Here is a 26,634-nt window from a genome sequence, read left to right as displayed (position 1 = left end):
AAGTGGTTATGGGGCGGGGAGGCCGCTGAGGGGCCGCGTGAGGAAGTAGGTTGTTTGGGTGGGGGACACACACACACACACACACACACACACGGAAAGAGTAGGTGCTGAGGTTATTGGGCTATGCAGGGGGCTGCTTTCTGTCTTCTGCACTTGCTCGTAGTTATTCCAAACTGTAATCTGGTGACTAATTGTTTTATAATGCATAGCTACCACAGTATATATCACTTTAACAAAACCAGGGGAACTACTCTTCAGAGCAGCTCCTTGAAAATTAAAACATGCAGCATTAGGCCAAGTGTGCCTTACTGCAGGAGTGCGACAGTGGAGACAAAATGTTGCCCCATCCTGTGTCCATCCCTTTGTCATAACATCTGAAATGTTGGGGGTTGATAAGTTGTTTGTTAGGGCAGTTAAAAAGAGCACTTCAGACGGAAGAGGGCAATCTTGATTGTGTTTTTATTTTTAGTTGCAAGCTTTTGGTTATAAGTTGCTTTGGGTTTCCTTGGGCTGCTTACCCAGGGTCTGTGTTTACTTTTTGGAAATGAGGCACAGTGGAGACTGTGGTGTCTTTATAATATATGTGAGCCTCCATTTGGAAGGGTTCACAGCAACCCTCCACAAAAGCCTTGCTATCTCCCATATCTGCAGTTGTCAAAGTGGCCCATGGGAGTAGGGGAGTTTTGGACCACTGTTAAGATACAGTTCCCCATCCTGGATATATACTGAGAGTTTGACATTGTTGCTTAATAAGCTGGTGTTTTGTCAAGCTGACACTTAAATTGTGAGTGTATATCACTGCATCAGTGATAAGCAGGCAGAGACACTAGACGGAAATCTTATATTATATATATATATGCAGTTGGTCTGTTAATTGTCTTTTTGGCCCAGGAGCTAACATGTCAACTTCCCTGCACTTAACTTTGGGAGCAAGTACTCTACACTAAACTATTAGCTTGAATTGATACGTGACTTCAGTTTAAAGTTCTGAACAGAGAGTTAAGACTACAGACACTCTTGAATATGCCAAGAGTCAGTTAAAACTAAACTTGAACTACCTTGTTGTAAATAGACATTTACATTTCTGTCTCATTTGTATAATCTTAATGTGTACTTCTCTGCTGCATAGAGTTGTGAAGCAATAATTTTCAAATGCCTGCCCAGTTCCTTGAAGACATTTCAAGTGCTAATTATACTGCCTTTGTGTTTTTGTTGGCTTTAATATGCATTTCCTATTTCAACTACTACAAAATTCTGATTTATTATTAAACAATAAAGAAGTAGCAAGTTCACATTTGCATTTCTGGGCAATTTTGGCATTTAATCCATAATTACAGACTTGCATAATTATGACCATGAAAAGTTCCTAAATTCTTTACTGTGGGTGGGATTCACCTAGCAAACTCTATGAGTGAAAGTCCTAGGCAACGGCTTCTGTTTGTGGAATGGGGCTTCCCCACTCTCCTCCCCCTGCTTGCCCCCTGAAATTGGCTCAGGAGGGTTAGGAGTACCCCTAGTACAGGGGTGGGGGTAGAATAAATTGTTCCTTCTGGCTACTGGATAAGCTTGTGCAGATTGAATGTTTATCATAGCGCAACATTAAATTTCACCCAGTATATTTAGTTGTGCATAGTAGTTTCTGGGCAAACCATTTTAGTTAATCTGCTAAATTACATATTTGGTTAATATTGATAGTTGTTGGAGTTATGCTTGCAGTCACAGCTGTATGTAAATACAGTTGCTGAAACCTAGTTTTGAATATTATGTCCTTGTTAGATCAACATGCATTTTTTCAGCCCTGGTTTCAGAACTGGTCATAAAAACATGCTTCATTTAACATACGAAAAGTAGAAAAATGTCTCTAACTTACCGTATGTTTTAGATTTCTTGAATATCTACAGCTACCTTATACTGAGCCAGATCCTTTGGTCCATCTCACATTATTGTTGAGTTGGCTGTCTTGAGTCTCATGCCGGGGTCCCACCTAGACTTTAACTGGAGTCTCCAGGCATTAAACTGATACTCTTTGCATGCCAATCATATGTCGTACCATTTTGCTATGGCCCAGTTGCCCAGGTAATTAAGCCATTTGTGGTTCAGCATCCAGGAGCAAAGAGGAAGTGTTTAATTCAGCTGAATTAAAAACCTCAGAAAGGACACTTTCTTTGCTCAACTGTGGAAATCAGAATTGGGGAGAGCCCTGCTGCAGTCATGCCCTGCTTGCTTCTCATAGGTTGGCCATGGTGAAAACAGGGAATTGGACTAGATGCACCTTTGGCATGATCAAGCAGGCCTCTTTTATGTATCATACCAAGTAGTAGGTTTGCTTATTTGTTTGTATAGCATTTGTTCAACATAATTTCTATTTTTGTATCAATTCTATTTTTGTATCGAGCACTAGTTAAATTAAAACAATAGCAAGATGTTCTATCCACCCTTGAATTAGAAGACTTCATTCTAAGGCTCTGAGCCTAAGCATATGTACTTGGAAGCATGGCCCACTAAAATTTGTGGGACATGCTACTTAATAATGAGGGGAGGTATTCATGCTTAATGACATGTTTTCACTGAAGAGGAATCCATTGTAATGCTTCATTGTGTATTAGACTCATAATGCTGTAAGTTACATAACGATAGCAGTATTTTTTTCCTTAGATGTGATGCCGATCCATCAGCCTTGGCTAACTATGTTGTGGCATTGGTCAAAAAAGATAAACCAGAAAAAGAACTGAAGGCTTTCTGCGCTGATCAGCTAGATGTCTTTCTGCAAAAAGGTACTGCTGTGATTTTTATTTTATTTTATTTTATTTCTTGCTAATGGCAGGATTTTGTGAATATGGTGGTAGGAAACTTTAGGTAGGAGACCTGGAGATAGAATCATAGATTTGTAGAGTCTGAAGGGACCCCCAAGGGTCACCTAGATGGAGCTTAATTATATGATAGCAGCTCCAACTGTATAAACTTCTCAGTAAAACAATTGTACTGTACTCATAAAGGAACTTTGCCTATTTACAATTAAGCAGTATATAAGAGTGTGAACCCCCCCCCCCCTGGTCACAGATAGTTTTAACTTCTGTGCACAGTTACTGAAGAAATACATCTTTACATTGGCCAAAGAGTATCCATATTAACTTATGAAGACAAAAAAATAGAAGTAACTAGAGCACAATTTTATTATGGCACAAACCAGTTCATCTCTAAGTTAGTGTAGCATGTGTTAGCTATGAAATACAAATATGAATCACAAAGTGTTTGAACATAAGCCGCAAAACATTGGCTGCATTTCAGTGTAATACTAAACCATAGTTTAGCACTGACTAAAATGTAATTAGATTAATTACAGTTTAGTGAGTTGTCTGAACCATAGACTGGTTGATCTTAACTATGGTGACAACACCATACAAGAGTGTACTTTTGTGGAACATTTCATTTCCTTCAAATGGTAGACCTCCGTGTCACTTGGCAAATGAATTTTTAAATACTCCTTACTTTTAAAGAGACTTGCAGTGTAGCATGGCAGACTTTTTTGCTAATGAGAAAACTAGACCAGCGCTCTTTCAGGCACAAGGAATTCAACTGGCCTGGATCAAAGTGTGATTAATATAAAACTAGGGAGTAGGATCTCTTTTGGAATGATTCCTTTTTTCTGTATGTCTCTTCCAGAAACCTCAGGCTTTGTTGATAAACTCTTCGAGAGCCTATACACCAAGGATTACCTAGCTCCCAATGAACCAGCAAAGCCAGAGTTGAAGCCTGTGTGTCAGGTCAAGGAAGAAATCAAAGAGGAGGTAATGTTAAATTTCTTTGTCATTTGCTTGTGTCTCTTGGTGCAATCCTGTGCATGTTTGTTCAGAAGTGTGTCCTAGTGTGTGCATAGGATTGAAGCCATGCAGTATAGTCTTATACATATCTACTCGATAGCAAGCACCCTTGAGTTCAATGTGACTTATTGACAGGCAATTATAGGATTGCAGCCTTAGTCTAGCTTTATTAGAAACATGAGAAGTTTTTCCCCCTTTAATATCCAAAGGCAGCAGATAAGCTGGTGTGTGTACGTACATGTGTGGACACACACACATGCAGGTGACAGTTTCACTATCTTTTATAGTGCAGGTCCATTGTTAATAGTTATGCACGTTATTTTGAAAAGCTATGTATGGCAGTTAGCAAAGTGAACATTTCTTTCATAGTTCAGCCCTTTTAGATGATGAATGGCTTGGTAAACTTGAGGTGTCAACACTGTGCTTTTACATTTATTTATAGCCTACTCTGTAACAAGGTTCTTCAGGCATCTTACTACATAAAAGAAAGCAAATTAAAATTGATTAAGTAGTGAAATAAAAAGTATCAGTTAAAAACAATGCAACCCAAAATACAAGGAGATGAGAATAAAATAATAAGGTTGAAACAGTTTAAAGCTATAAAAGACTTTGAAAGTCCTGGATTATTATTCTTTTTTAAACTGTTTTTATTAAAAGATTTTCTTGGGTAACAAAAGAGGTATTCATGTGGTACCAAAAAATATAATACCGTGCTCTCTGCAGTCACCTGGTGGAAGCACCCAGTGATGGGTCTCCCAAAGACTTGTAGGTGCATATAGGATGAAGCAATCCTCCAGGTACCCTGTCCCGCAGCCATAAAAGACTGAAGGTCAATATCAGCATTTTGAATTGGGCCTGGAAACAGATTTGAAGCCAGTGAAGGTGATGAGCACTGGTGCAATGTTCTCATCTCTCTCAGTAACCTTGCAGCCATATTCTGACTGAGGTTTCTGGACAATTTTCAGAGACAGGCCCACACACAACATCTTGCATAATCCAGACAGGTGGTTACCATGGTGTGGATAACAAGTTAAACTATCTGTCCAGTTACAGTTGTCCTAGATGGGGCTTGTCAACCTGGGAGGGTACCCCATCTAGGAGAAGGAAAACACTGATCCTAAACCGTCTCTACCTTGCAGCTATACTCATTTGTATGAAAGGCTTTGGGAGTAAACCCTGAGGAACAATCTATGCACACTGATTTGCAGGACATATTTAGGAGTATAAAAGTCTTAAGGAGCAAACTCTACACAAATCCAGAGTGGGGTGCCTAAGGCAGTTGGGTGGTGTCTTGTATGCCTCCTCCTAGTAACTCCTGCAGCCAAACAGGTGCCCAATGTATTGCTCTGCTTTCTTTTGGACAACATCAGCGAGACCGAGAGGGAAGTCTTGTCGTATGGCAGCCCAGGACCTCCATACACCCTACCCAGGCTTGTGCCCCTGGGAGGTCACATCAGTGCTGCAAGTGCAGCAAAGTTGCAGTTGTAACTGTTGTACCAATCTAAACTGATAGAAGGTTCTCCATGCTACACTTGTCCTTCTAATGATGAAGCTGAATCAGTCAGCACACCCAGTGCCTAAACCTATTAAATCTAATGTCACTCCTATTAAGGGAGTGCAACCAGGCTTTAAAGTTGATTCTGAAGCCAGATAACCAGACCTCTGCAACCTTCTGCTTTTTGAGAAAGTTTACTTGAAAAGAGAGGCGCTCTACCAGAGTCCACAACTTCAAGTACCCCTGCATGCTGTTACCTATCCTGAATCCTGACTTCATACATTGCTTGCTAAAATCCTACAACCTTGGCTGTTCTAAGATTGTACAGTTCATAGTGCTAGGGGTGTCTTGTTTAAGAGTAAGTAGTGGAGGAAATAAACCAGTTAAAGTGTAATGTGTTCATAGCTCAGACGGGCTGATCTGATGTAAGTGGTGGACATATTACAGCAAAGTATTTGGCTATACTTAGATAAGGTCAAATGAGACATGATAGCCTCACACCACACAGTCCCGCTCCTCCCCCATCTCATATGCCTGTATTTCATGTAATGTTAGAGGTGATTTTTATTTCTAATTCTAAATTCTCTTAGATATCAAAAGATTAACTAGAGAATGCTTAAATCATGTTTAGACTCCCCCCTTTCTATAGACAGTTCAGTATATTCTGTCACACTTTTGTTGTCTTTCTTCCACAAACTTTTTTAGAAAGTATGAATTGCATTATGTAATGAAAGCTAATGGCTTTGAGATTACAGACTGTTGCAAACTTTTTGCAGAGCTCCTCTCAGTGACTGTTTAGAGATTTCAGCTCTTCTGCTTATGAAAACTAATAACCCAGAAATAGCTCCAATAACTCTTGGATGAAACTGATTTTTCATTTCAGTTGGCATTCAGGCCTGCCTTTGTTGCTGAGACTGCCTTTGTTGGCCTGGTGTCAGGAAAGGGACAGGTTGGATGTGGCCATATTGATTTTTTCTTGACCTCCCTGCACTTTTTGATACCATTGACCATAATATTCTTACAGAGAGGCTGTCAGAGTTGAGAATAGGCTTTGTTCCTACTTGGTTTGTTCTCTCCAGAAGGTAGTGCTTCAAAGATATTGTTCAGCTGCATGAAGCTTCCAAAGCACAGAGTTCAAATTTATCTCCCATTCTTTTTAACAACTGCATGGAACTCTGGGCTAGCTGAGGGCCAACAAACTGAAGCTTAATCCAAATAAGACTTAAGACACTGGTAATGTGCAGGTCCTCTGTCTGCATGAGTAGAATGCATCTTCTTTTTGAAGGTGTTGCACTCCCTTTGAAGGAGCAGGTGCACAGCTTGATGGTACTCTTGGATCCAACTTGGTCATTGAAAGCATAGGTTGCCTCAGTGGCATGGAGTGCCTTCTGTCAGCTAGCTCAGCTGTGTTCCTATCCAGCTAGACATGAGCGTGGTTTCAGTTGTCTGTGCTCTGGTAACCTTCACATTAGACTACTGCAATGTGTCATACGTTGAGCTGACTTTGAATACAGTTTCCAAATTACAGTTATTTCAGAACATGGCAGCTAGATTGTTAACTAGAACAAGGAAGCATGAACATATAACACACACCAATTCTGGCCTGACTGCTCTGGTTGCCAGTTTGTTTCAGGCCCCAATTTGAAAATCTAGTTTTGACATTTTAAAGCCTTGAAATGTCTTCATGGACTTCTCCCCATAGACCCAATGAAAGTAATAAAACAGCATATTAGTTGTGACACCACCGCCCCGCCCAGTTTGTGGAAGTCTTCTGAGTCCAAGTAGTAATCCAGCCTTGTTGAACACAAGGAATATTGCAACAAATTATGAGTGCTTCCGCAGTTATACTGTAAAGGCAATCTTTTTAAACCTAAATTGTAGCAGTTTCAAAATTAAAATAATTTTTTTTTAAGGTAACAATTATAAAAAAAAATTATGATGGACTTTTGTTTGTTTGTTGAATGTTTATACCACCCTTCATCCTAGGATTACAGGGCAGTTTACAATAACAGAAAAATGAATACCATAGTAACAAACCAAAGCAGGCCACCTACCCCATTTAAAAGACGATAGATTGTTTAATTAGGCAAAGGCCTGAGAGAAGAGTGTTTTTGCCTAGCGCCTACAAATAGGTGCCAGGCAAGCCTCCCTGGGAGGAGGGGGGAGCCACCACAGAACAGACCCATTCTTACGTTGTCACCCTCCAGACCTCTTGTGGAGGAAGCATATGATGAAGAGCCTCAGGTGGTGATTGCAGGGTCCAGGTTGGTTCATATGGGGAGAGATGGTTGTTTTGTAGTTGTCCTCTTCATTACAATTCACACTAGAAGCAAATTTAAAATGTGTATACAGTGACTTGTCTCGAGCCTTGCTCTCTTATTGCTTAAATGGGTTTTTATATTCTTTGGGGTCTTCCCCCTCACCCCCGGAAGTGAGCTTCGTGTGAGGTGATGTTTTGCTTTTTGTCTTTAGCCATTTCAGGAGACTTTTGAAGATGAGCGAGAGGGTAAAAAGAAGAAATATACTAGCCCACAGAAAAATCGTTCAGATTCTAATGAGCAAAGGTTAGTACCTGAAGTATTCTTCTTTAACACTTGTTAGCAATTGTTGGCCTCCTAATCAATTAAACTTCTCTGTTTCAGACATCATAATAAGTTTTGTGATAAATTTGGTAATGTATGTGTCCCCTCCTTTTGTATTATGATCAGGAAGTTTTACAGATTCTCACATAATCCATTAACAGGTCACCTTGAGGGCCAGACAATCACTTTTAGCCTAACTTACCTCACAGGGTTATTGTGAGGGTAAAATGGGTGGAGGAGAACTATGTACCCCACCTTGAGCTTGCTGCAGGAAAGATGGGATATAAATGAAATAATTGAATCTTCTGTGCCCATGGATGCAAATAATTGTTTTCTGCAGGAGGGGGGTGGTCCCCAACCATATTAATATGATTTTATTTTTATGCAATACTAGCATCCTTAATAAGACAAACAATTTGGAGTTTATTTTCTTTAAGGCTATTACACCTAACATTTTTTGTAGTTTTTTCCAATGTCAACGTCACTTGGATATAATTACGTTTAGTTCTTCATACAAACTTCCCTCTGTCAAAACTGTTGTTCTGTTTTGATGCCATAAGCATTTTCAGCTTTTCTAAATCCACCTGTTTGCATGTGTTGTTTTTCTTAATAGAACTAGAGAGAGAAAAAGAGATGATGGCAAATGGAGAGATTATGATAGATACTACGAACGGAACGATTTGTATAGAGACAAATACGATTGGCGAAGGGGAAGAAGTAAGAGTCGCAGTAAAAGTAGAGGACTTAGCCGAAGTCGTAGCCGCAGCAGAGGTAGAAGCAAAGACCAGGAGGCAAACAAAGAAAGGGATGCAAACAGAAATGTTGGTGAGTCGTTTAAGTATTATAGCCAAGTAACATCTAACCTGAGTTTCATGGGAGTTAATGAAATGTCATACTTCTTAATGAACGTTTTATCCTGAATTTCTGGCAGATTCAACAAATAGAATTGCCTTTGAGAAGAAGTGATTGCTGACTTGTTATAAAGCTGGCTAAAAGCTGTGATCTGAGAGCAACCTAATCTAGGGATATATTTTTTTAATTTGTTCTCAGGTGTATTCTGGTAGAGCAGTACCTTCTGTTATACTTTCCCTGTTGGTAAAAGCTGCTGCTTTATATTGTTAGGTTTCTTTTGGTAAGGAAGAAATGTTGGATTTTCTTAACTTTTAATGGATCCCTGCCCCTAAATAACTGAGGTCTTGTGTTGCTATAGCCTTTCAAGAAAAAAGAAAGTAATTGAAATTATTTGAAAAATACAGTTTACTTTTTATTTCTAAAGGAAATCAGTTTAGTTAGTGCATATGTTGCAGGACAAATATTCACATTGTCTTGCAAGAACGAGCCTAAGTACACTGTTAAGACATTAACCAGGCTGTGCTTATACTTTTTTTCTCGCATTTGTTATGGTGTTAAATTTTCTGTATGCTGTCAGAGAATCTCCAAGCACGAAGGACGAACATAGAAACTTACCTAATCTATTACATTTTTTTTTTTCAGATCACAGAGATCGAGCCAAATTTAAATGTGAAAGGAGTGATATGGAGAGCTCATATAACCCAGTGGCTTTGTCTTCCGTTAACTCTACTGAACAGTATTCCTCTGGAGCACAGTGTATTCCCAGTGCTGTTACTGTGATTGCACCTGCTCACCATCCTGAAAACACAACAGAAAGCTGGTCGAATTACTACAACAATCATTCTGCTCCTAATTCGTTTGGCAGAAACGCTCCACCAAAAAGACGCTGTCGAGATTACGACGGTAAGTGTTACTCCTGGTTGTTCTACTTAGATTTTGCAATTAAGAATGCTGTTTTGAACTATTTTGTTGTTGTTGCCAGCCACACAGTATAAGTGAGACTTTGACTTAAAATCTATATGTAATCTATTTTAATTCATTCATATGTAATCTATATAATCAATCAGATAAAGGCAAGCTACCATTAATGATGGTTTATATTGTGATTTATTTTTATTTTACAGAGAGAGGATTTTGTGTACTTGGTGACCTCTGTCAATATGATCACGGAAATGACCCCTTGGTTGTGGATGAGGTATCTTTGCCAAGCATGATTCCATTTCCTCCACCACCCCCAGGACTTCCTCCACCTGGAATGCTTATGCCTCCTGCGCAAGGCCCAACTCACAACATGAGAATGCCAGGGCCACATGTACATCCTCGGCCGCCGCCACCTGTTAGAATTCCTATACCAAGTAAGATTTCCTCCTTAAAATAGCACTTTAAAATACTGCAGTCGGCACAGTAGCTGAGAACATTTCATAAATGGTGCTTTATTTCTCTAACGTAGCATTACAGGAATCTGGGGTTTGAAGGACCCTCCAGAGCACATTTAAGGGTGGGTGAGGGAGCTGCAGGGGGAATAACTGAAAACTGCTTTCTTCCTGCCCAGACCCTCTAGTAGATCCAGTGCTTGGACTCCTAGCTAGGTTTTTGCCAAAGGATTTAATGTGAAGGTCAGTTTGAGATAGATAGATAGATAGATAGATAGATAGATAGATAGATAGATATGTCAGGTTATGACGCTTTCAGGTTAACGGGTGCAGCAGTGGTCTAGGTATATGGCTAAACAGAAACTAAGATTTTGTCTCAACACTTGACACACCCTAAATGGGTTGAGCCATGGGGCTGGGCAAACAAGATGGCTGTCCTCTGAATAAGCTGGGCCTGCTGAGTGTTTGCACCCATGCAGCCCTCTCCACTTCCTTGGTGATGGAGGCAGAGTCAACGGGGTTGGTCCACTGTCTCATTTTTCCCCAGGCAGCACCCCAGGAGGGTTCATCCCTGACAGTAGACAGGGCCAGGGTCACATCAGTCTGCTGTGATGTGGTGCTTGGGGTGTCCAAGGCACTCTGCTGTCAGTCCACACAGCCACCGTCCCGGAACTGGATGGACACCTAAGCTGCTAAACCTCTTCCAGGGATCCAGTTCCTCTAATGCCCTGTCCTTGTCCCATGCCTCCTTCCCTTTTGACCACTTCCACCAGGATGTCTCCATGGGGCTCGTGTCACCCCCATTCTGCTTAGTGATACCATTGGATACAAGCATGGGTATATAACTGCAGCATAATGGTGCAGGATTGCAGCTTAAATGTATAATGTGTAATGTATCTTGGACCTTAAGACATGCAAACAGTTGTTGACTGGTGGAGACAGTAATGTTGAGGATGTGTAAGGTTTTTTCCTGCCAGGGCAAATAGAAGCATGTGCTTGTGTTGGCAGTTGGCGGATAGATCAGGTGCCAGATCACACATTTGCATCAAGCTGGAGCTCTTTTCCCAGGCAGTAAGGGCAGGTTTGTCTCTTTTTAAGAATATCTGGTATATACCAAGGTATGTGTTTTCTGTCACGTTAATCGAAGTCCTCTGCCTTGCATAGCCACTTATAGAGCAATGCTAAAGGAGGTGAGTTAAGGGCCACGCTCCAGGTGTCAGACAGACTGGGCACCTAGGTAACGGTAATGTCAAAGCATTTCCCTATTTACTTCATTGTATAAAGGCAATTATTTTTGGACCTGCCTGAACTAGCAGCCCTCTTCAGGAGTTGGGCCTTTTTTCAAACCTTTGGATAATGAAAAAGCTTTTCCTTTTCTCTCTCTCTCTAAAACATTGGAGATGGTAGAAAGAACTGGCTAGATTAAATTTAGTTTCAGACCAAAAATAGAGAACATGCCACTGCATGCATGTTTTTAAGGGGAAGTCCACTAATGCTGTGTTTTAGTTATTTTAAAAAAAATCATTCACAGTAGTCACTTATTACTAATCCTGAGATAAATTGGGTCAGGGGAGTAAATTAAGGTCTTTGAATTATTTACTGGTTATTTACTGGTTTGGAGATTTGAGCAAAGTACAAGCTCATCATGAGAGGTCAGCTAGATATACAAAGTATCGTACTTGAAAAATATCAGTGTGTGTGTGTGTGTGTGTGTGTGTGTAGGATTATAATTTAGGGCATTCACTAGAACAGATGAATAATTAAAAATTTAGAAGAATTTAGATTCCATTTCCAAGAGTAGCCAGTCAGATGCTCCTGAAAACCCACAAATAGCAAACCCAGTCAAGCATTTGGGAACCTATTTCTTAATGTATTGCTTCTATGGCCATAGTGCTGCTGTTCCTGCCTTAGATAAGTGAAGCAGTAGTGGGGCCTGACACACACATACACACACTTGAAGACCAAAGATATAGATAATGCTGACCTAGAAAGGCCAGTGGCTTGAGTCAGTGTAAGACAGCTTCCCATATTCCTTTATATTCAGAGGCATTATTTAACATAGAAAGTCCACTTTAGCTATTGTGGAAAAAATTGTGTGAGAGAAATTTGGCTAGAATTTGAAGTGGACTTGATTTGGCTCTTCCTTGACACTGGAAAGAATGGGCACGTTTTCTGTGTGCACCCTCACTGAAGCTGTGACCGGCTTGTGTATTTGTTCAGCAGCTGCAGATCCTCTGCAGACAAAAGTGCGAGAGCTGTTGGATGCAGGAAAATAAGATTGTTCAGAGATTGGTTATAATGCAAAACAAAATCAGTTTGGGATTATTTCAAAGACCGTTTATTTCAATGGACCATTATAAGAAAAGAACCCAGCAGTTTAAACAAGCAGCAGATGTGTATATGACTTGTTGAAAGCCTGTCCTTGCACAGCAAAGGATGAGCCCCTTATTTTGGATCAGTCAGCAAGGATAATGTGTTTTCTTTCTTCAGTCCTACCCTTTTTGCAACATTTCTATTGAGGTTGATGAAATAATAAGCAAAAATTCTGAATTGTTGTAATCGGACAGGTGGAAAATATTTAGTAGATGTGGTTTGCTGTCAGGAAGGTCAGAATGACCACACCGTTGTTGTTGTTGTTGTTGCTGCTGCTGCTGTTTGTGTTGTTGTTTTAGTTGTTACTATTGTTATTGTTATGCCGCTGGCTCTTCCTGTTTCTAGCTCACACAGAAAGTTCATTACAACAGAAAAATAATTTCTCCAGTTTATTGAAAAGTAGCTTTAACCAAGGCTTGGTGCCATTCACTATAAATGAATGAATCAATTTATTATGGTCACAGACCAGAACATATACAGCATATACAGCAATAGACCAGAACATATACAGCATATACAGCAATAGAGATCATGTAAATATACATAGGTTAAAATTAAACACTCGCAGTAAATAATGCAAATATAATACAATTAAAATATGTAGGTTAAGACTATGATACCACATTGCTTAACTGTCTGCAATCAAGCCTATACTTCTATGTGGCCTCAGTGCTCCACTACCTGTCCATATTGTAGCCTTGTGGTTGGGCCCTCCTAACACCAGCAACTTTGCATGCTGAGTAAAGGTGGCCAGGAGACAGAGAGCTTACTGGGGCGGAGGTCCTTTTCCGAAGGTGAAAGAGCCAAAGGAGTCTTTTAGGAAAACTGGAGACATAAAAGGTTAATAATAATAATAATAATAATAATAATAATAAATAATTAATAATTAATAATAATAATATCTGGAAAGAGAAGGAAGCAGTCATATGAGAAAAAGGTGAATGGAGAAAGATCAAGGAATGAAAGAAATCAGTTTTTTTGGAATGGAAAGGCATAAGTTTTAAATAAAGTGTAGAAAGAGAAAAGAAGAAGAAAATGCAGGAGATGAGTAAAAATATTTTGAGAGGTGTTGAGGGAAGGAATAAAAATATAAAGTTTAGTCTGTTTCACCTAGAGCTTCTGAATCAACAAATTCTGCCTTAAATGGGAAGACACAGTAATCTCCAAGGCCAATGTGTGTACCTGGCTTTAAGAAATAGAATTGTAACACTCCATGCCACAAGGAAATCACAGTGGCAAAGAGTTTAGCAATTTCTAAATAGGATTAAGTTTTAATAAAAAATGCTATTGTTAATTGCAGCTAATCATGTCCAACTCTACCTCCATCTGCTACCATTTTGTGACTAGTGGGCCTCAGCAATTGTCAGTCCTCTCCAGCCCTAGTAGTAGAAAATTGGAGAACCCCAGTGTCCTAAGCCTATGGTGGCAAACCTTTTCAATCCTCAGCTGCATTTCTTTATTGCCAGCCCATCTGGGGACTTCATACCAGCAGGAGGTGGTACCAAAACAAAGCTGGGTTGGGCCAGAACCAACGGAGTATGGGACCATCCTACACTCACATGAATTCACACAGCTGTTTTAAGAGAGAGGGTCTTGTTCATAGGAGACAGAGAGAGGGTGAGGTCATTAAAGAGAGATTAATTTAGCCCAGCTGAGGCTGGTGAAGCTGAAATCATGAAGGTTGTTGGTAGGGTTATATTAGTATATTATGAACAAATAGATTGTGGCAAAACTCTTTTGGAACACACTTTGCAGGCAAAAAGTCAGAGGGCTTTGAGGCTAAGAATGAGGAGCTTATGCTGGAGACGGGAGCAGACAGAAAGCCAGTTATAGGGATGTAAGGAGGCTCACCACATGGTCAGAGCAGCTGAATGAATGAATGAAGTTGGCAGCAAAGTGCTGGCCAGAGGTAAGGGAACTAAGGTCAGACAATATAAAATCAGGACACAAATTAGTATTTAGCTTTGAGCTCCTCAAAAGAAGAGCCATATTTTGTAATGTGGTAAAGCATGAAAAAACATAATTAGCTTTTTAGAATGTTTATGTTTCATTCCAGGGCCACCTTTATCACAGGCAAGTTTGATTAACAGCCGTGACCAGCCAGGAACAACTACAGTGCCCAGCCTTGCACCAGTGGGAGCTAGACTACCTCCTCCACTACCCCAAAACCTACTATATTCAGTATCAGAACGTAAGGAAATAAAGATTTCCACTTCTCTTGTGTTCTACCAGTACTTGTGATGTTGTTTACACTGCACATCTGAAATAGCGGGGTCTCATTTCTTTAATAAGCATCATTTAAATAAAAAAAAGGACAACAATTTTTATTGGTTTTTATCCAGCAGTACATCAAATGGTGGTGGTTCTATCCATTGACTTTAGACATAAGCTTACACATTAAATGTTCAAACATATAACTTAACGTAACCTCTCCCCTGAGAAGATTGAGCAGTTGATTTTGGTTAAATAAAGAGGTCCACTTTTCTTGGAAGGTATCTCTTTGTTATGCCTTTATTGCCCTCCTGCGTCTGGTGAGCTGCCCAGACATTGCTGCATCCCAGATATTATTTTCCCATGTGTTCATGGGTATTTCAGCCTGGTTCTTCCATTTTCTTAATCATGCTGCAGTCACTAAGAAGCCTATTAGTTCTCTCTGGTGCAGGGTAGAGCCCGTCTATTTTCCAAAGATAGCAGGGCTAAGGCTGGATTTGGAGAATAAGGTTGGCTTGTAATTGCGGATATAATGAAGAATACTCTGTTCCAAAAGTTTTCAATATAGGGGCATTCTCACCAAACATGAATAAATGAACCAAGTTTTCCACAATCCTTCCAACATAAAGGGGAAAGGGGTGGGATTAATTTTTGCAAGCCTGACTGGTGTCTAATTAGTGTGTTGTTATACTGTGTTGTAAGTCCCTTTGGGTCACCTTTGTGAGTAAAGCAACAAAACAGTAATAATAATATTTTAAAATTGTGTTATGACATGCATGTTGCAGGGTTCCTGCCATATTTACATAGCTCAAATTGAACACGTTTATATATAAATATATTGTACATGTGAATTATGTGCAATATTTTTTTAATTTCATAAAAATTACACACTGCTTGAATGTAAAAAAAATCTCAATGTTGTTTACACAAGACAAAACAGTAAAATCAAGAAAGTTTTACAACCCTACTTTAAAACAAACAGATGTTAAAAATATTAAAATGTGAAAAAGCACTTCTGCTTGAGCAAATGCATAATATTGCTCACATAAGATTTTTTTAAATGAATCAGAAATCTATATTTTTCTTTCACAAAAGATACGTATGAACCAGATGGCTACAATCCAGAGGCTCCTAGTATTACCAGTACTGGTAGATCTCAGTATCGACAGTTCTTTTCAAGGACACCAATGCAGCGTCCAAATCTTATTGGCCTAACATCTGGTGAGATGGATACAAATCCAAGAGGTGAGATGTTGTTTCCTGAAACCCAAACCCTCAAAGTCTGAATACTTAGCAAGGGAGCATTACAGACTTTGGCATTCATAGCAAATGACAGTGCTGTCATTTTCTGTGTGCAGTGATTTCTTTCCCTCATGTCTAATTTGTATTTTCCTTCCCTTTCTTTAATGTACAATTTGAAGAGTGGCAAGCAATGATCACTAGTATCTTTACAACTAGTGCTGTTCAGTGTGTTGTAGTCTGGAATCAGATCCAGATTCTCCTGCATGAGTTTTTCCATATTTGCACTAAAATGCAGTTTGTGCCTAATAATAGATATATCTTCCCTGAGATCCCTTCATAAGAAAGTGCTATAATTGTATGTAAAATAAGCCCGAGAAACCCAAATCCCCACAGTGGTTCATATTCATGGACACCTGATCTGCTTATATTCATATCCAATGTACACTTTTCATATGCATACTTAGAAGAAGGTTGGTAGCTTAGTGGTAGAGCACCTGCTCTGTATCCCCAGTTCACTGTCTAGAACTGGACCTTGCTGCCAATCAGTATAGACAATTCTGAGCCAGGTGGACAAATGGTCTGGTTTTGGTATAAGGCATCTTCCTGTGTTCCTGATTTTTGAATTGTACCCAACTTAATGTGCAGGTGGTACTTGGTCTGAGCATCTTTAAGGGGTAAAGGGGACCCCTGACCATTAGGTCCAGTCGTGACCGACTCTGGGGTTGCGGCACTCATCTTGCTTTATTGGCTAAGGGAGCCGGCGTACAGCATGTGGCCAGCATGACTAAGCCGCTTCTGGCGAACCAAAGCAGCACATGGAAACGCCGTTTACTTTCCCGCCGGAGCGGTACCTATTTATCTACTTGCACTTTGACATGCTTTCAAACTGCTAGGTTGGCAGGAGCAGGGACCGAGCAACAGGAGCTCACCCCGTCGCGGGGATTCGAACCGCCGACCTTCTGATTGACAAGTCCTAGGCTCTGTGGTTTAACCCACAGCGCCACCTGCATCCCTGAGTATCTTTAATTTCGTCCAATTTATTGGCATTTTTTGTTCTCAGAAACCCTGAGCTTGCAGCATCCTATACATTTCAGCATTGTATATATTTCTTAGCAAAGTCTATGCATTGTAGACAGTATAGCTATGAGCCCTTTGGGAAAATGTTTTATACATGTTTGCACTTCACCATTTTATAAATACAATTTGCTCCCACTTCATTGCAAGCATACAATCCTTTGCTTTCTTTCCAGGTGCTAATATTATCATCCAGACTGAACCTCCAATTGGCATTGCAAGTAACAGCAGTAATGTATCCAGAGTGGTGCTTGAGCCAGACAACAGGAAGCGGGTTTCAAACACTGTAGAAGGGCCATCTCCAAAGAAACCCTGGATTGGAAAGTAAGAATTTTCTGTGTCTATAGAGAACAGGCAGAATGAAAATGAGCCCCATTCAGTTCATTTGAAAATTATTTGGTTTGACTTATGAGACTCTTTTATGAGAATTGGTGAATAATTCCTCTTGTGTGTTGCAAAGAATACATTGCAAAGATAATGTTGCAAAGAATAGATTGTGTTTGTTAGTCACTATACAAAAAAGTCTCACTGCAATTTAACAACAATCAACCTTGTTTTCTGGAATGTCAGTCTTCCCCAACCTGGTGTCCTCCAGACATTATGACTGTAGCTCTCACCAAACCTGCCCATTGTTAATGGTGGTTGAAACTGATAGGTGTTGAAGGGCACCATGCTGAGGAAGGCTTCCAGTGATAAGCTCTTTGACTTCCATGTCCAGATATTGACAACATAGTTGAGTCATTTTCATTTCATTCCCCAGAGTCAGGACAGGCTGCTGTAAATTTAAAATCTTACTTATTTTATTCCCAAAACAGCATTGTGAGGCAGGTTAGAGGAACATCTGCTTCACCTTCGTAATCTTTGTTAACGGCTTGTTCATCATGTCAGTGCAGTGAATGCCATAGCATTTGAAGTCCAAATGCTTGTCGGCAAACCCATGTAACAGTGAGCCTGTATCCTCGTGTGATTAGAAGTCCTCCTTGGTGGTTAGACACAACTCTGTAGATGTAATGGTTTCCTTTAAACATGTGAATTTAGTCTGACAATAAAGTGTAGTGTGCCTCAAAGATAGTGATTTGACCAGAACTATCTAATGAGTATGTGTTGGTCAAGGAATTAATCATATTTCTTTGCATCCCAATGTAACCCTCTGTCATTGTGTGAAATGACTGGAACTTAATATGGATACTAGTTGAAATACTTTAATGAAAAAGGAAGTAAAGTTTCATATAACACAGTCAATGTATAGCATTCATAGTCAAGACAATAGCTATCTGTGACTGTTAGACCTGATAGTTAGAGAACTACTTGAAGCTGGGAACACAGTGGTAGATTACTTGGCTTCTGAGCTTCCTGGGGTATCTGACAGGTCTTTTTTAAAGACAGTGCTTGGCTTAGTGGGTATTGGTTTAGCACAGCAAGGTAGCCATTATGGTTATAGGCAATAAAAGGGGAATCGTATTTACATTTAAATGTAATTTTGTTAATGTTAAGAGTCAATCCATCTTTTTTCTCTTCAGACAAACTAATAACCAGAATAAGCCAGGATTCCTGAAGAAGAACCAGTATACAAACACCAAATTGGAAGTTCGTAAAATACCACCAGAGCTAAACAATATTACTCAACTTAATGAACATTTCAGCAAATTTGGAACAATTGTCAACATTCAGGTAAAACCAATAATATGCCACTTGTGGTTAGTAATACAGCAATGTAAAGAGGGACAGGAAGTTTCTGGGACTAGTCTATATATTCCACTTTGTTCAATACTGCATTATTCTCTGGTAGAGTAAATAAATCTAATTTAGAGTCTTGCTTGAAGAACCACTTGGCAATGATACAGTCATGAGAAAAAAAAGTGCACCCTCTTTGAATTCTTTGGTTTTACGTATGAAGACCTAATAACAGTCATCTATTCCTTAGAAGGTCTTAAAATTAGGTAAATACAACCTCAGATGAACAACAACACATGACATATTACACTGTGTCATGATTCATTTAACAGAAATAAAGCCAAAATGGAAAAGTCATGTGTGAAAAACTAAGTACACCTTACAATTCAATAGCTTGTAGAACCATATATATAATAATAATAATAATTAATAAATATTTATACCCCACCCATTTGGATGGGTTTCCCCAGCCATTCTGGGTGGCTTACAGCACATATAAAAATTGTAAAACATCAGACATTAAAAATTTCCTGATACAGGGCTGTCTTCAGATGTCTTCTAAAAGTCAGATAGTTGTTTACAGTGGTACCTCTGGTTAAGTACTTAATTCGTTCCGGAGGTCCGTACTTAACCTGAAACTGTTCTTAACTTGAAGCACCACTTTAGCTAATGGGGCCTCCTGCTGCCGCTGCGCCACCGGAGCATGATTTCTGTTCTCATCCTGAAGCAAAGTTCTTAACCCAAGGTACTATTTCTGGGTTAGCGGAGTGTGTAACCTGAAGCGTATGTAACCTGAAGCATATGTAACCCGAGGTACCACTGTATTTCCTTGACATCTGATGAGAGGGTGTTCCTACCCAGAAGGCCCTCTGCCTGGTTCCCTGTAACCTCACTTCTCAGTGAAGTGAAGGAACCGCCAGAAGGCCCTCGGAGCTAGACCTCCGTGTCCGGACTGAACAATGGGGTGGAGACACTCCTTCAGGTATACTGGACCGAAACCGTTCTGGGCTTTAAATGTCAGCACCAACACTTTGAATTGTGCTCAGAAACATACTGGGAGCCAATGTAGGCCCTTCAGGACTGTTGTTATATGGTCTTGGTGGCGACTTCCAGTCACTAGTCTAGCTGCTGCATTCTGAATTAGTTGTAGTTTCCGGGTCATCTTCAAAGGTAGTCCCACATAGAGCGCATTGTGGTAGTCCAAGCGGGAGATAACTAGAGCATGCACCACTCTGGCGAGACAGTCCGCAGGCAGGTAGGATCTCAGCCTGTGTACCAGATGGAGCTGGTAGACAGCTGCCCTGGACACAGAATTGACCTGCGCCTCCATGGACAGCTGTGAGTCCAAAATGGTTTGATTGGCAACTTCCATAGAAGGGACTCAGATACATACTATATATACACAGTTCACTATCCATCTCTTTTTGGATTAGGGAGTAAAACCTTTTAAACTGAAGCATTATACCTTGGGTGCTTTTTAAAATGTAGTATAGTATTGTTATGTAATGTTGCCTCATGTTTTCTTAGGTTGCCTTCAAGAGTGATCCTGAAGCTGCTCTAATTCAGTACTTAACAAATGATGAAGCGAGAAAAGCTATTTCTAGCACAGAGGCAGTGTTGAACAATCGGTTTATACGAGTGCTATGGCACCGAGAAAACAATGAGCAGCAGCCATTGCCACTATCCCAGCAGCAGCAGCAGCAGGCGCCACCACCTCTTCATCACCCGCTTCACCTGCAGCAACAAATGCTGCCACAGCCTCCAGCCGTAACAATGCACAGCAGTATGGCAAAGGTATAGTGCCATTGTATAAACCGGATCACTTTTCTTTTTCCTTAGCTCTTTAGAGAACTGTGGGTCTGTTTTCAAAATTAAAAAGCTAATTTTTCAATGTTATATGCACAATGCAGGTAACAAAGCCACTGACATCAGGTGCTTACGTCATCAATAAGGCCCCAATTAAACATCGTCTTGGAGCACCTGGTGGAAATCAGCCAGACGCTCAACATTTATTGCTTAACCAGTCTAGTTCTTCAGAAGATGCTCAGGTAAAGGAGAGTGTGTATTATGAATCATAAATTCATACATCTTTTCTTTAACATGGTTAGGATGTTAAGGTTTGCCTGGTTCTGTCAAGGGTGTTCACCTTGCTGTATTGAACTTAATCATGATTCAGCATCCAACAGGAAAATGAATAAACTGTGTCCTTTGCAACCCAATGCACCACCACTGTATGCCCACCACCCTACTATCAGTGGATATGGCTAGGCCAGATGATGTGCCTTAGTGAGATCTGCCTCGCAGGTTTCAAGCTCACCAACCCTCTCTCCCAGAACTAAGAATCATGGGGTGGTATTTAACTAAATAATGTAATTGCATGAGCACAGCAATTTTTGTTTGCTCAACAGAACTCCCCCCACCCCCCGGGTTTGTGCTTCTTGTGTCATCACCAAATCTGTTAAAGAGGATAGGGGGGAAATCCAGAGCAGATAGGGGTCATGTTTGAAACAATCATAACTGTCTTCCTCCAGCTACTTCTTTAGATAAATCTCCAGCTATTGAGCAGGGTTCTCTGTCTAGTCCAAGATTTTATGCAGTGTCCAACAGAGCCCAAATTGTACCATTTCCTGCTAGGGCCAACACATTAAGAAGTCTTACTACAGCTTTCAGAGAAGCCCTCAAATCCACTAGTCCACTCTTTCTGCAGAGTCACTAGTGATATTTGGGCGGGGGGGGGGGATATCCCACGCTATCCCCCACTCAAAAAAGGACTAGAAACGTCTCACCCTTAAAAGGTCTGCTGTGTAAAGGCAAGTGTTTTGTGGGCTGCAGAGTGGTCGCAGGTTGATCAAGAAAAGCAGATTCACAGAGATAATCTGGCTCAGTGCTAACTCAAGAAACAACCTCAATTTTTTCACCTTCGTTAAAAGATTTCAGCTTTCATGCCTTAAAGACATGATTGGTTTGGGGGACCTTCCAGGTGACAACAGAGTTAGAAAAAAAGTCAGGGGAGAAGAGTGAAAGCTCAGTTCAGTAGTTGTAGACTGATCTGTAACATCTGAAGAAACAGGATAGTGAAGGCATAATCATATCGGCAAAATTGAGAAAATTCTCAACTATTGCCAGGAAAATTTTAAAGTACATTTTCTTTAAACTATAGTAAGTATTTTATAAAATGAAACTAATTCTTGTTAACTCTACCTATTTAATATGTAATCAGTACAATTAAGGAGCAGATACTGCAATTAAGAGAGTTGGGGGAAATTCTCATTCAAAAGATCTTACATATCCCCTTTCTCTTTAGAGTGATGTTGTGTGGAGTCTTCCCCTTCATGATAATAGGGTTAGTTTTGAAATTTATATCTGCCAGGTTAGTTCCAGATCTTTGAAACCCTAAGGACAAAATTCTCCTACTATCCTTCAGTCTGTTTGTTACTGGTAAGAGTCTTTACTTCATCCCCACACAATCCTTAAAATATCACAGAGAGATAGCTTATAGTTTGGTTTCATCTATGAACAGATGGTTTCTAAGCAGCATAAGTAAGTTGCTTGCACAAAGCTTCATCTTGCCACAGCACATGTCATCATAAAATATATTGCTGCTTTCAGATGTTTCCCACTTCAATTGGCCATTCAAAGATGGTTTACAGTTCCTCCAATTTGAAGACATCTATAAAGCCTGGTACAGGAAATAAATCTCATGATGTCCAAGAAGTTTTTAAAAAGAAACAGGTAACTGTTTGCATATTATTTAAATATATTTCATAGCCATGAGTTTTTAAAATGGGGTTCAGTGTGTGACATGTTTTCCTGTTAGTCCTACCCCTAGTTCTGATTGGAATTCAGGAGATGGGAAATTCCTTTTCTTTGACGATTCGGACCTGAGTGTGACGAGCCTTGGCTTTTGAAATGTAATTCAATATTTTTGTGTTAAAGGGATATTCATTTTTGAGCTAATAGCCAAACTTTTGGTTGGCAAGGGGTGGGGGGTCTTCAGTCAACCTTGAATTGTTACATGTTAGTTGGTTTGTCTGAACTCTACAGCAGCTATCCAAGATTTGTGCATGCACAGCAAGACTTTCATTGCTTTTTTATCTTCTCCAATCCCACATGAGATTACACATTTTACAAGCACAAAACAGGCTTTCAGCCTTCCGCAAGGCAAAAGCATCATGTAATTCAGCATAGAATAGCTGCAGTTGGGGTGCTGTGTGAAAGAATAGAAACTCTAGGCATAGTGATAGGACTAATAGTCTGAATATGTAACATAATCTGAATTTTGCCCAAAGACATTTATTTGATATTGCTTATTGCAACAGCTTTCCAGGAGCCATGAATGCAGCCAGGATCTGTCCACTCTGCTAACTACCAACAGCACAACTTGCATCTGTAACTGAAGATAGCTATGTTCTCTTGTAAACTCTAATGCTGCAGTTGGTGGAATCATGTTTACATTTAAATGGTTCATGATATTGCCTAACATTGTGGTTTAAATCCGTTTTCTTCTAGCCGTTGTTATTAGGATGTGCCATATAGCTCACTAAAAGCATTTTATTCTTGATTAGGAGGCAATGAAGCTGCAGCAAGACATGAGGAAGAAAAAGCAAGAAATGTTAGAGAAACAAATAGAATGTCAGAAGGTATGCTTGGCTTTTTTTCCATTTAACTTCGCCATTAACTTTGGTTGTGTCTAATTTTAATTTTTAGTAGCAGAGTATCCCCTGGTTAGCATTTTAAGGGTGCATGCTTTTCTATCTAGTGTGGAGGATGAAGTATTTTCAATCTTGCATCACCTCTTTATTTTAACTTTCATAGATGTTAATATCAAAATTGGAAAAGAATAAGGCCACAAAACCAGAGGAAAGAGCAGATATAATGAAGACACTGAAAGAGCTAACAGGAAAAATCTCTCAGTTGAAAGATGAGTTGAAAACTTCATCTGCCAGTTCTACAGCATCAAAACAGAAGTCAAAAACAGAGGTAGGTCCTCTTCACACACAGCTGTTTTCATTTCAGAAGCTACTACAGTGGTACCTCAGGTTAAGAACTTAATTCGTTCTGGAGGTCTGTTCTTAACCTGAAACTGTTCTTAACCTAAAGCACCACTTTAGCTACTGGGGCCTCCTGCTGCCGCTGCGCCACCGCTGCACGATTTCTGTTCTCATCCTGAAGCAAAGTTCTTAACCCGAGGTAATATTTCTGGGTTAGCGGAGTCTGTAACCTGAAGCGTATGTAACCTGAAGTTTATGTAACCCGAGGTACCACTGTACTAATTGGTGCCTCCGGGAAACTTATCTCCCTATATTAAAGCCAGCATGAGGGTATTTGTTAAGCATTGATCATACAACCTTTTCATGCATTATCCTCATAAAGAGACATCCAGGTGTTGAAGGGGCAACTGGCTGCGTCTGTGCCTTGACAGGTTTCTGGTCATGGTCCCTTACGTGTTGAGAAGGCTTCCACCAGCATACAATCATGAACCATGCATGTCCTGCCAACAGCCCCTTCAAAATGTGGAACCCCTTCCATGCAATATATCACTTCTATCTTCTATCTATCTATATGTGAAATTATACCACTTCTATTAATCCTCACAGGGAACCACAGTAGATGGTTTCAGTCACCTCCTTCTGTCTGGTTTCTCATCCCTGACTCCTATTAAAGCTGTAAGATGACCCCAGAAACTTAGTGTATAATGAAATTGGCCTGCCTCTCGCACACAGATACTCTACCCAACACTCTTCCCTTCCCCTCACTCAGAGAAGAGGATCCATAACTAATAAAAACAAAGAATGTCCACACTTCCCCTAAAGGGATGTTCACCTTAAATGTTGTCCCGTTGCCCACAGTGCTTTTATTTCTGAGCAAAGGCCAGCAAGAGCCTACACACACACACACACACACACGAAGTTCCCAGAGCTGGCTTAGTTGTTGCTGGTCAGGAAATTGGGATTTAATGACACATCGATGCTAATCAATGTATCTGCAATACGCTTTTGGGCAGCATCCCAAGAAGTTACTGCTCTGCGAAAGCATGCCATGTTCATCGTTGAGATGAACAATGGAAGTAGCTCATGACCAAGAATGTGCATTTTTGGTGCATTTAACTTGCACCTCCTTTCCATTTTCATAGCAAATGGCAAGCTGTATTGATTAACTTGTTGAAGTTTTTAATTCTGAAGCTGTTAACATAAAAGGCCTGAGTCAGCCAGCCCATGGGAAAATGTTGATATTTATTCTTAAATATCAGGAGCAGTGTAAACACAGTGAAATTGAAATGTTACAAATCTGTTCAGTTTTGTTTCTAAAACTTTGCTTTTTTATTCCGCTATCAACTTCTCAAACCTGTTTCTGCAGCCATAAGTATTCGGGATCTTCAGATTTTCTAACGAGAGACTGCAGTTTGCCCAATCACCTCTAGGGGTCACATGCGACTCACAGCTAGTGTCAACGCTGGGGAATAAGTGTTTTATAACTGTCAAAGCGTACCTTAAAATATTTTATTTATCACATTTTATATCCCTTGCTTGTAGTTCCAAAAAGATGCCCAAGGGAGCTTGCAAGTATTTGTTTTTACCCTGAAGGCTCTAAGCCCTTAAATAGTGGGTGAGAAGAATTGAAACCCAAGAGGTAGCATCTTAACACACCTTGGTATGGAGATAAATGGAATAAAATGCAAACAAACTTGCTTTTTGCTCTCCCCCCCCCATCCCCAATTCCCTTTTAAAGGCACAGAAGGAACTTTTGGATGCAGAGCTAGACTTTCATAAAAGGCTGTCTTCCGGGGAAGATACAACAGAATTAAGGAAAAAGCTCACCCAGTTACAGGTGGAGGTAAGTTTTCAAAGTTATATACTATCTTAATTGTGCTGTATATTATACATGAAACCTGTTACAATGTTCATGGAAGATAAAGTGTATTCCTTTTGTCTGTAGGCTGCCCGTTTAGGTATCTTGCCCGCTGGTCGTGGAAAATCGATGCCTTCTCAAAGCAGAGGACGAGGACGAGGTCGGGGAGGGAGAGGGAGAGGTACAGTGAATCATATGGTGGTAGACCACCGTCCCAAAGCAATAACCATTGGTGGCTTTGTGGAAGAGGAGAAAGATGAGTTGCTGCAGCACTTTGCGGTAAGTCAGCAATTTGTAACTAAAATTAGATTAAATTGTTCTGGTTTCTGTACTCTATTCTAGAATAGTATAAAGCTATTATTGCCCTAAAACATGGGTAGGCAAACTAAGGCCCGGGGGCCAGATCTGGCCCAATCACCTTCTAAATCTGGCCTGTGGACGGTCCGGGAATCAGCGTGTTTTTACATGAGTAGAATGTGCCCTTTTATTTAAAATGCATCTCTGAGTTATTTATGGGGCATAGAAATTTGTTCATTCCCCCCCCCCCAAAAAAATATAGTCCAGCCCCCCACAAGGTCTGAGGGACAGTGGACCGGCCCCCTGCTGAAAAAGTTTGCTGATCCCTGCCCTGAAACTTAGCTTCCTTCATTTTGAGTATAGCGTTAGTTGCTTTTGTGGTTAATCTTGTCTGCTTCCTAGTTGAAATTAGAAATGGAATGGCATCACATATCCACCTGCATTTAGCTTACTTCTAAAGGAAATCGACCCTCTCAAGGAATATCGAGCTGTAACTTCCACTTCCACCTCCTCCTTCTAAGATTTCTGATCTTTGGGAAGCTACTTACGCAGACAAGTCACGACATGGTCCAAGTCATGTTTTTAATGCCTTTTAGTGGAACTGTCATGGGTCTAAAGCTGCTTTGGATACCTTTATATATTAGTCAACCTTTGAGTTACTTGAGGTTAACTTATTTTTTACTCCTGAAGCAAACTGGTCCAGCCAGTTTTCATGCCACAATTTTAACCCTTTCTTTACATATAGACAGGTAAGCGTTTTTGAAGATCTACAGACAATAAGCAGAAACACT

At 40.2% G+C, this 26,634-nt stretch overlaps 1 protein-coding gene across 4 annotated transcripts in view; it reads left to right on the top strand.

Annotated features, from left to right (window-relative positions):
* RBM27 (RNA binding motif protein 27) overlaps positions 1 to 26,634 on the top strand; it is a 32,954-nt gene that overhangs the window by 674 nt on the left and 5,646 nt on the right. For 2 of the 4 annotated variants that reach the window (XM_083487794.1, XM_083487796.1), the window contains exons 2-18: positions 2,656 to 2,774; positions 3,664 to 3,788; positions 7,789 to 7,880; positions 8,512 to 8,723; positions 9,393 to 9,653; positions 9,875 to 10,105; positions 14,553 to 14,687; positions 15,803 to 15,952; positions 17,200 to 17,347; positions 18,544 to 18,694; positions 20,225 to 20,491; positions 20,608 to 20,745; positions 22,307 to 22,429; positions 23,263 to 23,337; positions 23,513 to 23,677; positions 25,427 to 25,531; positions 25,634 to 25,825. In XM_083487794.1, the coding sequence (XP_083343920.1) occupies positions 2,656 to 2,774; positions 3,664 to 3,788; positions 7,789 to 7,880; positions 8,512 to 8,723; positions 9,393 to 9,653; positions 9,875 to 10,105; positions 14,553 to 14,687; positions 15,803 to 15,952; positions 17,200 to 17,347; positions 18,544 to 18,694; positions 20,225 to 20,491; positions 20,608 to 20,745; positions 22,307 to 22,429; positions 23,263 to 23,337; positions 23,513 to 23,677; positions 25,427 to 25,531; positions 25,634 to 25,825 (2,689 nt within the window). Of the gene's footprint in view, positions 1 to 2,655; positions 2,775 to 3,663; positions 3,789 to 7,788; positions 7,881 to 8,511; positions 8,724 to 9,392; positions 9,654 to 9,874; positions 10,106 to 14,531; positions 14,688 to 15,802; positions 15,953 to 17,199; positions 17,348 to 18,543; positions 18,695 to 20,224; positions 20,492 to 20,607; positions 20,746 to 22,306; positions 22,430 to 23,262; positions 23,338 to 23,512; positions 23,678 to 25,426; positions 25,532 to 25,633; positions 25,826 to 26,634 lie in introns of all 4 variants that reach the window. The other 2 variants (XM_083487793.1, XM_083487795.1) reach the window with 1 other exon arrangement.

Source organism: Podarcis liolepis (genome assembly GCF_965112155.1).
Source record: "Podarcis liolepis genome assembly, chromosome: 2".
In the NCBI taxonomy this organism is placed as follows: Eukaryota; Metazoa; Chordata; class Lepidosauria; order Squamata; family Lacertidae; genus Podarcis; species Podarcis liolepis.
The sequence above is the reverse complement of the archived record's forward strand: the minus strand, read 5'-3'. Positions and strand labels throughout refer to the sequence as shown.